The 11,542-nt window shown below is 51.7% G+C and overlaps 6 protein-coding genes across 6 annotated transcripts; 4 read left to right on the top strand and 2 right to left on the bottom strand.

The window, feature by feature from the left end:
- The first annotated feature begins 174 nt into the window (after positions 1–174).
- BDV14DRAFT_163436 (PLAC8 family protein) lies at positions 175–1,524 on the top strand. Its single transcript, XM_073767041.1, has 4 exons — positions 175–241; positions 298–427; positions 489–586; positions 645–1,524. The coding sequence occupies exons 2-4, from the start codon at positions 373–375 to the stop codon at positions 1,011–1,013; spliced, it is 522 nt and encodes a 173-aa protein (XP_073633496.1). The 5' UTR covers positions 175–241; positions 298–372; the 3' UTR covers positions 1,014–1,524.
- BDV14DRAFT_163434 (Zn(II)2Cys6 transcription factor domain-containing protein) lies at positions 1,508–4,355 on the bottom strand. Its single transcript, XM_073767040.1, has 2 exons — positions 3,297–4,355; positions 1,508–3,237 (listed from the first exon to the last, which is right to left on the bottom strand). The coding sequence occupies exons 1-2, from the start codon at positions 3,910–3,912 to the stop codon at positions 1,796–1,798; spliced, it is 2,058 nt and encodes a 685-aa protein (XP_073633495.1). The 5' UTR covers positions 3,913–4,355; the 3' UTR covers positions 1,508–1,795.
- Positions 4,356–5,340: 985 nt separating this feature from the next.
- On the top strand, positions 5,341–5,806 carry BDV14DRAFT_44950 (putative small nuclear ribonucleoprotein (LSM7)). The gene has a single exon (XM_073776796.1). It carries the CDS (start codon positions 5,475–5,477, stop codon positions 5,715–5,717), a length of 243 nt encoding a protein of 80 aa, XP_073633494.1. The 5' UTR covers positions 5,341–5,474; the 3' UTR covers positions 5,718–5,806.
- BDV14DRAFT_163431 (uncharacterized protein) lies at positions 5,657–6,241 on the top strand. The gene is made up of 2 exons (XM_073767039.1): positions 5,657–5,802; positions 5,857–6,241. Exons 1-2 carry the CDS (start codon positions 5,721–5,723, stop codon positions 5,982–5,984), a joined length of 210 nt encoding a protein of 69 aa, XP_073633493.1. The 5' UTR covers positions 5,657–5,720; the 3' UTR covers positions 5,985–6,241.
- An 89-nt stretch (positions 6,242–6,330) lies between these two features.
- Positions 6,331–8,320, top strand: BDV14DRAFT_44867 (fasciclin domain-containing protein). Its single transcript, XM_073776792.1, has 2 exons — positions 6,331–7,380; positions 7,444–8,320. Exons 1-2 carry the CDS (start codon positions 6,517–6,519, stop codon positions 8,152–8,154), a joined length of 1,575 nt encoding a protein of 524 aa, XP_073633492.1. The 5' UTR covers positions 6,331–6,516; the 3' UTR covers positions 8,155–8,320.
- Positions 8,321–8,377: 57 nt separating this feature from the next.
- Positions 8,378–11,333, bottom strand: BDV14DRAFT_44871 (PAN-complex poly(A)-binding subunit PAN3). The gene is made up of 9 exons (XM_073776794.1): positions 11,151–11,333; positions 10,983–11,048; positions 10,874–10,916; positions 10,637–10,803; positions 10,482–10,588; positions 9,986–10,180; positions 9,777–9,921; positions 9,568–9,723; positions 8,378–9,513 (listed from the first exon to the last, which is right to left on the bottom strand). Exons 1-9 carry the CDS (start codon positions 11,221–11,223, stop codon positions 8,486–8,488), a joined length of 1,980 nt encoding a protein of 659 aa, XP_073633491.1. The 5' UTR covers positions 11,224–11,333; the 3' UTR covers positions 8,378–8,485.
- Between the last annotated feature and the right edge of the window lie 209 nt (positions 11,334–11,542).

Here is an 11,542-nt window from a genome sequence, read left to right as displayed (position 1 = left end):
CTCGTGTTCTGTCAGCCGCAAACGGCCCACGGACGGCGGAGCGATGGTGGACTCTCGTGTTCCTGCCACAGCCCGAGACTTAGCTTTGGTGGCTTTGGTGGCTTTGACCGGCATTACCCAGCTCCATTGGTGGTTGAGCTCTTGACTGGTTCCTTCGTTTGCGCAGTGTGATGATCCCTTTGTCCTGCTTACCCTGCAGCGACTGAAGGTTTGTTTGCTTGTCCGGGCAGGACTAATAAAGGTAGGTAGCTTCCCCCGGCTTTTGTAGGTCTGTTTCTGACTTTTGTATTTTCTTAGCTTCACTGTCTACCACCAGTTCTACGCCTTTATAATCTCGCTTCCGATCACTGATTACACATACATCATCGCACAATGTCGAACGAATGGAATAACTCTCTCTGGAGCTGCTGCACTCCTTTCAAAGCTTGTGCGCTCCCGCCTTCTACGCAAATTCGACCTCCAAATCGTCACTAACAACCTCCCCCTAGGCTTCCTCGGCACCTGCTGCCCCTGCTTCCTCTATGGCCAACAATCAGAGCGCATGGAAGACCCCGGTCTAAAGCAAGGCTCCTACATCAACGGCGACGTGAGCACTCTACCCAATCCATTGCCCACCGTCCTCCTCACTAACAATCCCAACCCAGTGCTGCCTCTTCACCCTAGCAAGCTGCTGCAGTCTCCACTGGGTCATAATGATGATGAAACGGCGCGACATGCGCGAGAAATTCGGCATCAAGGGCTCCTTCGCCAAGGACTGTCTCTGCTCCTGCTGCTGTACCTGCTGCGTCCTCGTGCAGCAGGACAAAGAGCTCGATAAGCAAGCTGCCCGGTTCCAGAGCGCAACGGGGTACCAGGCTCCGAGCGGGATGTCGTATGCGCAGCAGGATACGGCTATTCCTCAACAGCAACCACAACTATCGCCACAGCCGCATGCGCAGACGACGGGCACCTACCCGCAGCAACCGCAGGAGACGTACCCGCCTCAGCAGGGTGCTTATTATGCGCAGAAATAGATTGTGATTGTGATTATGATTCCCTTTTTGATGTCTTTGTGCCCACTGGCTACGCTTGTTTGTCTACCCGTAATGATATTCGTGCTTCTTACTCTCATCGATATGAGCCAAGTCACTTTGATCAAGTCTCTCTTTGTCCCTGTCTATGTATTTACTTGACCTGAACTCGAATACTTCTCAGTTAATCATAATGACCCAGTGAGAAAACATGTCACATAGTCCGTCGGAATCCGGTTGTTGATCCATACATACAATACAACAGCCAAGCTCAAGCAAAATGCTCGGCAAGGCTATGATGTACATCTTGAGAAGTATTGAGCCCTACCCGCGATAATCGGCAGCTCTATCTATGTATTCCTTCGACAGGGTATTCAATGCAGGAACACGGGAACGCCCAATTCGATCAACAGTCGCCGATCAATCTAAGCGCTATACCGGGTTGCGCCCTATTTCATGCAGAGTAGCTTGTTATTTTCTACAGCCTTGCGCGTCTGGAACATCCGGATGGGCCATATTTCGCAGCTCTCAACCTAACGTTGAAAGAAAAGGTAAAGAGTATATGAAGAATTCAATTGAGAGTATGCCCCTCAAAAAGATGACTGATTATTAACAAAACCTAAACACCAACTACCTGGGATATCCGCTAAACCGCTCAAACATGACATGCCAATACATCCATATATACATGCAAAGATAAGCAAAGCAAGCAAGCGAACGAGGCCGCCCGTGCATGCCATTTAAGAGTAAGTGATCGTTACCACGAATTGAACTTGGAGGCAAACTTATGCTCGCACCAACTTGCGATCTCGTTCTTGCTGCTCCCGCTCCCGTTCCCGCTCGCGCTCTCGGTCACGTTCGCGTTCGCGCTCATTGCTCACTTCGTGGACGCTTGCTTTGGCTGCGACACGATCGTTGTATGTGTCAAGAATTGCTTGTCGAAGCGCGTCCGGAACGTCATCTTCTCGAGATTGTTCGTGGTTTCGATTCATGCTAATACGTCTATCGGGGTGGTCGTGACGATCGTGGCGCTCACGGCTGAACGGATGGCTGTGGCTGTGACTGTGGCTGTGGCTGTGGTTGTGGTTGTGGTTGTGGTTGTGGCTGCCATGGAGTTCGCTCACGGCTCGCCGGGGGGACACTTCCCTAATGACTGGTGGTCGGGGAATAGGTGCGGCTATCGGTGCGGACTCTCGACGCACATTAACCTCTACGACAGGGCCCTCACGTGGTCTTTCCTCACGTGGCCTTTCCGGTTCGGCCACCAGTGAAGATGGTGTAGGAGCTGAAGCCGGGGTCGGAATAGTCGGAGGTGGAGGCAACTGTTCTGGAGCCGCACCAGTAGGGCTAGTGACACCTGACGTATCCTTCGAGCGAGCCTCTGCATTTTCTCGCTCAGCGCGTTGGGCCTCACGCAGCTCTTCTTCTTTGACGTCTCTCCATGAACATTTGGCGTGCTTCTTGGTGCAGCCCATGCAAGCGGTCAGGTTCTTAAGGCAGTCCATGTGGAGACGACGGCATCGATCACAAGGTGGCATAATACGATCACCTCGCTGTAGCTCCTCCATGCGCGCGACCATCTCAATCTTGAATGGGCCACCATCATCCTTTTCGTGATGGTGCGATTTTGGAGGCGGGAGCAGCGAAGTCGGAGTATTCGGAATAGCGACAGTCGCGGGTGTGGGAGCGTACATGTTATAGTCAGCTGCTTCGGATACTCTAGGTCGAGGGCGCGACGACTGGCTATTGGTCGACCCAGCGGCTTCCTCATAACCTGCTCGCACCTGACGGTCTTGAGTGGTGAAGAACTTCTTCATCAATTCAGCACGTGTAGTCGGTGATGCGCCCTTGATGGATGTTCCATTGATGATTGTGACGTTGTCAGTGTTGGAGTGGGAGAAAAGAAACTGCGAGGACAAGCTGTTTTCTTCTGGCACGCCTTCCGCACCGGGTCGGGTGGTGTTTACAGCGACGAACCCAGTGGATGGAGATTGCGCATTGGACGAAGCATGGCCATTTCTATTGCCGTTGAGTGGGTTGTGAGAAGCGCCATTGGCCTCGCGCCAAGCAGGGCTCATGGAGCGTTGTTGCGGTAGGTGAGGCTGCGTCTGCGAATGGGCCGCTGGTGGCCGGGAGGTATAGAGCGTCACATCATTCTCCCGGCGAGAGACGATGGCGGTCCTGCGGTTCTTCAGGCGATGATTTAGTTGACGTGCACGCGCGGACACTAGAGAAGAATTGGAGTTAGCTACTGATACAAGCTGAAAGTGCTGCCTGAAAACAAACCTTGATCTGCAACCTGGACTATTTGTTGGAGGTTCTTCTCCAGTATTTCAAGCGCGCCGAGCTCCTTCTCTTCATCCTCAATGATAGGCTGTGGTGGGATCATCTTCTGAGGCATGCCCGAGTCAATCAACACAAAGTCCTCCTCGCTGATCTCCACACGACTTTGCTTCGTATAAAACTGACATACTCGCACGCCGTTACGAGTCTTCTCCAGGTTGAATTGTTCCGGCTTGGCCTTTGCAAACTCCACAACGTCTAACCAGGTAACATTGGGAGTGTCCTTGCCATGTGACTTGAGTACCCGCGGCGGGCCGTCGAACAGGCGCTCGAAGCGCTTGATCAAGATTGGTCCCAGAGGGCATGCGCCGAGGTTTCCGGCGATACTCTCGTGACGGTGCAGTACGCCGTCGTAGTCGCTAATGAGCTGGAGTATAGCAGGCATTGGGTCATCCATCGAGACCAGAGGGAGGTTATCATTGTATTGGCGCGCAAGATAATTGATCTGCAGGTGATTTGAGTGTGTTTTGGGTACTTTGGACGCAATCGGAGGGAAATCGCCTGAATCGGAGCGCGGCCGCTTGCCCGGGGGCTCTGCCGTTACTACTCGAGCATCCATGACGGCAGAGGACGGATAGAGAATCTTCGATGGCGCGATAAGCAGCAAGGTCGGAGAGAGAATGGGTCCGAAGGACTAATGAGTGTAGTAACTATATATGAAGACGAGGGGTCAAGATGTGAATTTCTGGGGCGTGGGGAAGGCAGCGAAGAGTTTTGGCAGAGCGAGAGAGTCGAGGTGGGCGTTATTGAGTAATGGGAACGCTGGCAGAGGAGAGTGCTACCGATGGCGGAGCCTGACGCTCCAGAATGCGGTATTTGATTTCAGCCACGAGGCCGCGGGGCCCGGAGAGAGTACAAGCACTGGAAAATGAGAGGAGAGATGGTCGAAGGGTCATAAAAGTGCGATGACTCTGCACGAGCAGGCTTGAGGAGACATGGCAGGAACGGCAGAAGGCAGAAGGGGGGAGGGTTGGGCAGGCTGGCTCGAAGACAAACGACGGGAGTCACAGCAGCGACTGAGCAGGCAGGGCGGAGGGATCCGTTGACTGGAGATCCCGCCAGCGAAAAGTCAGCGGAGTGCGACGGGACTCGGTTCATATCTTTACCCGTCATGACCCGTAACTTACCAGCCCAGATTGCTATCAGTGGATATCAGTCCCTTGCAGACAAGGAACTGCCAGACACAACTATTCCTCTGATACAGTGTTAGCTGCCTGACTCGAATACCCATACGAAGCCCAACAGTGAACGGTGAGCTCAAGGGCTCAACACGATGCCACGTGATCGCATCGCATAGGCCTCTTATCGCCAACGGTAAAGGGGAGAAGCGGCGCAACTGCCGGAGGCTAGAGCTGAGTGGTTATGGTGAGACAAAGCCGTGGAGAATGGCACTGTTAGCGTTCAGCAGCGACATTTACATGGAGCCAGGAGGAAACGCGATTCCGCCGTAGCGCAAGTAAGCCTTATGTGTCTGCCTAAGTCATTTACTTTGAATACGATATTGCGTCATGTACTGTTACCCGGTAACATGTGACAATACAGCGTCAGAAATCTCCTCCCGTGACTTGGATCTGCTGGACAACAGCCAACCGGGAATGCAAAGTCCAGAACTCTGGACAAGAACACCTGCAGTGCGCTATCTCGGACTGGAGCTCTGTCGCCAATTAATCTGCTTCGGAGACTATCTGCTGCTGTGTTGCGTGGGCATCACCCTGGAGTCGAGGAAAATCCCTCATACAAACGACCGGCAAACCCACCAATCCGTCATTGCGCTTTCTGCTGCCACTTCGGCCTTCCGCCCCTTCACACCACGGACGACCGTCGGACAAGTCGCCTTCCAGCCTTCCACTCATTGGTGTTTCTTAGCTCCGAGCATCCATCGCCCTTCACCCTGTCAGACAGGCACAGACTTCCTCGGACTTACAGAGTAGTGGAAGCTAGCTTGGTTCCATCTTCCAAGGTCCAAGTTCCTCCCACCACTGCAGGCTTTGACTCTCTTCCCCGCTCCTCTTTTATATCTTATCCTGTCGATTACATAACGCGGTTTCGATCCGCGTTCTGAACTAGAGGATCAAGAACTTTAAGTTGATCATCGTCTGATCTCTCCGGTCCAGCCAAGCCATGTCCGAACGAGGCTCGTTCCGTGGTGGTGGTCGCAACCGCGGCGGAGGTTATGATCGCTCTGGCGGCCGTGGCGGACATGGGAAAGGTGGCGGTGCTGGTGGCGGTGCACAGCAGCAGGAGAAGCCCAAAAAGGAAAACATCCTGGATCTGAACAAGTACATGGACAAGGAAGTCCGGGTCAAGTTCAATGGTGGACGAGAAGGTGTGCTTTCTCTATATCGACTTCATTGGTTGTCTTGACTAATGTACCTAGTTTCCGGTATCCTCAAGGGCTACGACCAGCTGATGAACCTTGTTCTAGACGATGTGAAAGAGTCGATGCGCGGTAAGTTCACCGCAGTCCTATCCAAGTAGTTTGTCTAATTCTCATTACCTGCAGATGACGAAGGCAACGAGAACACACGGTCCCTCGGCCTCATCGTTGCTCGTGGCACCTTGATCGTGCTGATCTCTCCCGCTGATGGCAGCGAGCAGATCGCCAACCCATTCGTACAGGCAGAAGAATAAGCGACGACTGGTGTTCAACAAAATGCATGCCTACAGTAGTGCATGGTGCACAAGACCCTCTACGGCCTGACGTTTCTCCGCTGGCTGGTCCCCCAAGTCATCTTATCATACTCTTATCCACGTTTCCTCCATATATCCATGTCGACGGAGGTAATCTGCATGCACCCTCACTCTTGGTCAAATCTGCCTCAAAAACTCCATGTCAAATAGAAATCTACCTAATGAAATTATGAGCATAAATTCATCATATGTTTGCACAATTGGCCCATCGCCCTCGTGACATCATCTGACAGCGGCCATCAGGCTTCCCCGCTCAATCAGACCATCAACCACTCTTGGGCGCGACGGACCGCGGACAACGAACCACTGCCATTGCTCCGTCGATCAGGATGATGAATCGCCCATGTCAGATTCGCTCGTATCGCCCAGTCTGGGTGCTGAGGCTGCCTTTTTATATGCTCTTCAGTCCTGTCAAGGATTCCCCTTCTATCTTATGACCCCTTCACTTTATCTCTTATAGGAATCTACAGCCATGAGGTTCCACCTTCTCTCCGTGGCAGCAGCCACCCTCCCTTTGACTTCAGCACTAGTGATCGGAGACTTCCAAGACATCCTCCGCGACATCGAATCCCTCGAGGACGAAATCTTCCACCCGAACCCCCAAAACCCACTCGACCATGCCATCGAGCGATCTCCCACCTTCACCCCCGCAGAACCTCTAGATACCTCCGACCCCACCACTATTCCAGACCTCACAACCTCGACCCTGAACGCTTGGACAAAAGCCATCTACAGCAACCCCTTCGACGAGATCCTGAATGCCCCGTCTGAGCCTATCAACGCTGATGTCGACCTCGACAACCTACATCCTCACCACCCACCCACCTCCGACAAAACAATCTACCAGCTCATCTCCGAAAGCAAATACACGACCGTCTTGAAGAATTGGATCGAAACAGACAAGGAACTAGTCGACTTTCTGAACTCAACAGAGCACCACAAGATCACCATCTTTGCCCCGACAGACGCAGCATTCGAGAAGATTCCGCATCATCGACACAGGGACCATGATCATGACCACGACCATGACCATGACGGCGAATCTACACTGGATATCCCGTGGCAAGACCAAAATACGACTCCCAGCGTCCCCAAGGAAGTTGTGCGCCTGTTGGCGCGGTACCATGCTTCGCCGTTTGAGCTGAATGCTGCCAAGTTGTTCCATAGTCATACTATTCCCTCTGCGCTTCATGATCCGTTCCTTGGTGGCAGTTCAGATGGGGATGAGGGTGAAGAATATGGCGAGCATAAGGGTCTCCTCCAACGCATCGCCGTCCGTGCAGGCTTCAAGGGTCTAACACTGAACTTCTATAGTCATATCGTCGCTGCTGATATTGTATGTTCTTGCTTGCCTGTCCTTTCCTTTCCTTCAAACCCCAGTGTCTAACATGTAGTGAAGGGCGCCTCAAACGGCATAATCCACGCAGTCGACAACATCCTCCTCCCCCCACCCTCCAGCCTCTTCCTCCTCGAAATCCTCCCTACCAAATTCTCAACATTCACACTAGGCCTAACAAAAACATCCCTGGACAGCACCATAAACACCACATCCACATCCTCAGGAACAGGATTCACAATATTCGCACCCTCAAACAGCGCATTCCAGAAACTAGGCCTCAAGATAAACGCATTCTTATTCTCCCCGCCGGGCCTGAAATACCTCAAGGCGTTGCTAAAGTACCATATCGTTCCGGATGAGGTTCTGTACAGCGACGTCCTGTACAAAGACGGGGAAGTGAAGCCGTTCGGTCTCCATCATGGTATTGTCCGCAAGAGAAACCCCGAGACAGGAATCGACGGATTCGCGCACCTGGATTTACCTACGCTTTTGGGAGGCGAGCATAAGATTGCCGTTGATGTTGCGCACTATGGACCTTACGTTAGTTTTAAGGTTAATGGGGGTCAGCGCGTGGGGTTCGCGGATGTTGTGGGGAAGGATGGGGTGATTCATGTTTTGGATCGGGTGTTGATTCCGCCGAGAAGGCTTGGTGGGTTTGTCGTTGAGGAGGACAATGAGGAGATGGAGTTGGAGGAGTTGGTTGAGCGGTTGGAGCCTTTTGTTGAAGAAAATGGAGATTTTGGTATTGAGAACATTATGAAGGATTTGTGAGATGTTGCCCGCCTGCTATATATGTCTACTCTACTCATACTTGGTTTGCATGTACATTGAATGAAATTGGACATTGAATTCTTCTTACTATCAGATCGTTCAACGATTAGAAACATTGCTCTTTGCTAAGACCATATACCTCTAGTGGACCACGACTAGCATAACACAAGGTAAATGTATCAATCAACATGGATGGTGTCTTTCCGTCCAAAACCCCGTTCCACGGAGGATAGATTCCACTGTTCAGTCACGCAAGTCTCACATATATACCTAATGCATGATCATCCCGTTGAGGGATCCGACCATTCATTGACAATTGATTTAGTTTGGTTTAGTGAAGCCTTCTGTTCGGCTTCAAGAGTGCCTGGAAGGATGACTCCAGACCCTTTTTCAGCTCTTTGTAGCTGACTATAAAGCAACTCTGTTCGTCACGGCTGACAAGTGTTATTCTTTCGTCTGTTCCTGCATCCAGCTTGTTCAAGCAAGTCAGAACATGGCCGAGATCAACCACGGGATCTCCCGAGGCGTCTACTTGATGGAAGACGTAATCCCGGAATATCTTCAGGTAGAATCGCTCCCCATTTTCAGACCATTGTCGATCATGATCGTGCTCTGGGCGCTCGTTGACAAAGTTCAATTTCGTCAATAGTCGCACAAGGCGTGCATTCTCGAGCTCTCGGCCCAAGTCTGACGTGAGTTGATCATCCAGATGAAGAGCCGAGTCAAAGGTAGACATCAATTGTGAGGAAATGCCATTGATCAGAATGTCAATATTCCGGTCCTGATCAGTCTGCAACCCAGCCAATAGCCAAACTAGCGTGTTCTTGAGCTGTGGACTATAAGTGCGTGTAAAATACTCCATAGCCTTCGTCGCATTGTGCATGACGTTCGGTTGATTCGCTCCCAGGGCGAGAATGAGTTGACCAAAGTTGACCAAGTCCTGGCGCTGCAGGTCGGCAACAGATCGCTGGGCATCGTATTGTACAACATCCAAGATAGCACACGCATTCAGGCGAACGCGATTTCGTCCAGTAAGCAGGATCTTGCTAGCGTCAATGACTCTAGCGGCTAACCCAGCACTGTGGATGTTCTTCAAAGCGTTCGCGATTTGAGTGATGTATCCCCACAGAACCTGCTCGGATACTGGCTGATTGGGACGACCTTGGAATCGGTTTCCTGTATTCAAGTGCGCTTCCGCAAGCGTCTTCGAAAGGGGGTGATAGTCGGTAACGAAGATCAAGGAGCTATCCTGGAAGCTCCGACTCGTAAATGCATCATGTATCGTCACCATACTGCCGCTAGCCACGCGCTTCCAGGCTTGAACGGATCGAATGGCCTTTTCGTTCGTTAAACGGAAACCTGAAAGTCGGTTAATACAACACTCTTTAAGTAGGTGCATATTGTGAATATTACCTTCCAGACGCCGAAGCGCATAAAATAGCCCATCTTTACTAGACTGTGCTTTATAGACCCAACTAGGGTAGCCAAAAATGGCCGCATTCTTTTGATGATTGAGATCCAGAGGGACGAGGGAGTGGAAGAAGTCTACCTGGGCCGGTAACTGTGTGTCTATATCGTGTTAATCAGTGCCGGGGCAATCGATTGAGGCACCAGCTACATACTTGGTAACGTTTGCAATGTAGCAGCAGCTTTCTTCTGAAGATCTTCTCTAATGTCATTCGGAAGGAACAGGTCGTGGACATTGCGCTGATAGGCTAGTGCGTTCGGATTGTGAGGGCCAATGGGGGCGTACAAATGGTATTGCACCTGGAGAAACAGCTGTCAGCATACAGAGTACTTTGTCTGCGACGATCAATGTCAGACAACTCACCGGCTGTTGAAAGCCCGACTGGTTGGCGTAAAAAGCGGCCCCACCGAGCGTCGTAGCCGTGGCATCATGGGAGAACGGATTCGCTTGAACTGGACCGACGGCACCTGGTGCAGCCAGGGGATTCGGAGTAGTGACAAAAGGGTCAAAGGCACCGGCAGAAGCCACAGCGGGATTTCCATTTCCGTGGAGAGGAGACTGATACCCATACCAGGGGTAATAGTTAGCGTGCCGTCCACGAAGGGGCGGAGGATAGCCCCGAGGTTGAGGCAAGCCCGGAGGGAGTGGAGGATAGCCGGGAGGAGGTGGTGGATAGCCGGGAGGTGGGTGAGGATTGTAGGGATAGGGATAACGGTTACACATAAGATAAGGCATAGGAAGTAAGGTTCTTGAAACATGTGAACGGTGAAAGAGGATTTGCGTGACGCATGTAGATAGGCAAAAACAAGAAATCCACTCTAGGAAGGTGCGACCGGGTGCATGATTTGAAGGAACGTACCATATGCGAAGCATCAAACCCCTGAGGAATAAATTCTTGCGCTTCAGCAACAGACCATTCCGGGGGCATTGTATCTTGTCGGGCCCCGGGTGTGCTAGCATTTGACCCTATCCATGGTCAGTAGGATTCGCGACCAGGTATGTTGTCCGCCATACTTGAAGCAGCCGTCCTGGGCTGGAAAGGTGCTGCATTTGCTGCTTTCGGAGAAATTGTAGAGGCCTTCTTTAGAGATGAGCTTGAAGATGTCGGTGATGACCCATTTGAGGGTAAAAGAGACGGTGTGAAGCTTGGGGAATCGACATTGAAACGCTTCTTGTTGGCGCTACCAAGAGTTCTCAGTTAGAGACCAAGACATTCACCCAACGCAAGTCGCTCAAATTGTGGAGTCTCACTTATCGTATTGGTTCTTGTACGGATCGTGGTTGAAGGAGCATCCTTAATAGACAAAGGCAAGTCAGATAGATTCATGGGCAGAAGCTCAATATACAGCTGTCGCCATACCTTTATCCTCATAACGACATCGGCCATAGATGGTCACGTTCCGGCATAGTGTATCTTTCGCGTTTTCTAGGGGGTGCCAAAGTACAATTTTAGCCGACTAATCTCGACACAGCTCAAGAGGAAGCTGTTGATTCCGACGGGATGGCAGCCGCGACAAAGCAAACGAACCTCGCGCTTTCATCTTCGGAGATCCCGTTCCACGACGGGCGTCCTCCAGGCTAGGCTTCCCGACGGAAGCCATGATCTAACAAGCAGAAGCGTCTCAACGCAGGGGATTGTCCATTGATTCGAGTAGGTGAAACGGCGGGCGGCGATGTGTATTCAAAGGAAAGCCACATTCCTCTGTTAGTGGGGCGTTCGTGGGTAAGCAAGAGGTTGTGACGGATTGACGGCGCGATATGTCGTGGTTAGGCTTGAATGCCAATGGGACGAAGAGGGGCGTTCCCGAGCAGTTCTCTGCCTCAGCACATCGAGTCACTCAGACCCAATGCAATCAACCATATACTAGTGTATCGGAACAAAGGCGCGATGAGGCCTTGTATCACTGACGAAAAAAGGGA

This window comes from Aspergillus stella-maris (genome assembly GCF_047715825.1).
Source record: "Aspergillus stella-maris strain CBS 113639 unplaced genomic scaffold BDV14scaffold_2, whole genome shotgun sequence".
Lineage (NCBI taxonomy): Eukaryota > Fungi > Ascomycota > Eurotiomycetes > Eurotiales > Aspergillaceae > Aspergillus > Aspergillus stella-maris.
This window is presented reverse-complemented; position numbering and strand designations above follow the sequence as displayed.

Coding starts and splice junctions, on each gene's coding strand:
- BDV14DRAFT_163436 (XM_073767041.1), top strand. CDS start 373: ATGTCGAACGAATGGAATAACTCTCTCTGGAGCTGCTGCACTCCTTTC. Junction 428..488: donor CTGCACTCCTTTCAAAGCTT/GTGCGCTCCCGC, acceptor ACCTCCCCCTAG/GCTTCCTCGGCACCTGCTGC. Junction 587..644: donor GCTCCTACATCAACGGCGAC/GTGAGCACTCTA, acceptor ATCCCAACCCAG/TGCTGCCTCTTCACCCTAGC.
- BDV14DRAFT_163434 (XM_073767040.1), bottom strand. CDS start 3,912: ATGGATGCTCGAGTAGTAACGGCAGAGCCCCCGGGCAAGCGGCCGCGC. Junction 3,238..3,296: donor AGTCCAGGTTGCAGATCAAG/GTTTGTTTTCAG, acceptor ATTCTTCTCTAG/TGTCCGCGCGTGCACGTCAA.
- BDV14DRAFT_44950 (XM_073776796.1), top strand. CDS start 5,475: ATGTCCGAACGAGGCTCGTTCCGTGGTGGTGGTCGCAACCGCGGCGGA.
- BDV14DRAFT_163431 (XM_073767039.1), top strand. CDS start 5,721: ATGTACCTAGTTTCCGGTATCCTCAAGGGCTACGACCAGCTGATGAAC. Junction 5,803..5,856: donor TGTGAAAGAGTCGATGCGCG/GTAAGTTCACCG, acceptor CATTACCTGCAG/ATGACGAAGGCAACGAGAAC.
- BDV14DRAFT_44867 (XM_073776792.1), top strand. CDS start 6,517: ATGAGGTTCCACCTTCTCTCCGTGGCAGCAGCCACCCTCCCTTTGACT. Junction 7,381..7,443: donor ATATCGTCGCTGCTGATATT/GTATGTTCTTGC, acceptor CATGTAGTGAAG/GGCGCCTCAAACGGCATAAT.
- BDV14DRAFT_44871 (XM_073776794.1), bottom strand. CDS start 11,223: ATGGCTTCCGTCGGGAAGCCTAGCCTGGAGGACGCCCGTCGTGGAACG. Junction 9,922..9,985: donor AGTCGGGCTTTCAACAGCCG/GTGAGTTGTCTG, acceptor CTGTTTCTCCAG/GTGCAATACCATTTGTACGC. Junction 9,514..9,567: donor TGCGCTTCGGCGTCTGGAAG/GTAATATTCACA, acceptor ACCGACTTTCAG/GTTTCCGTTTAACGAACGAA.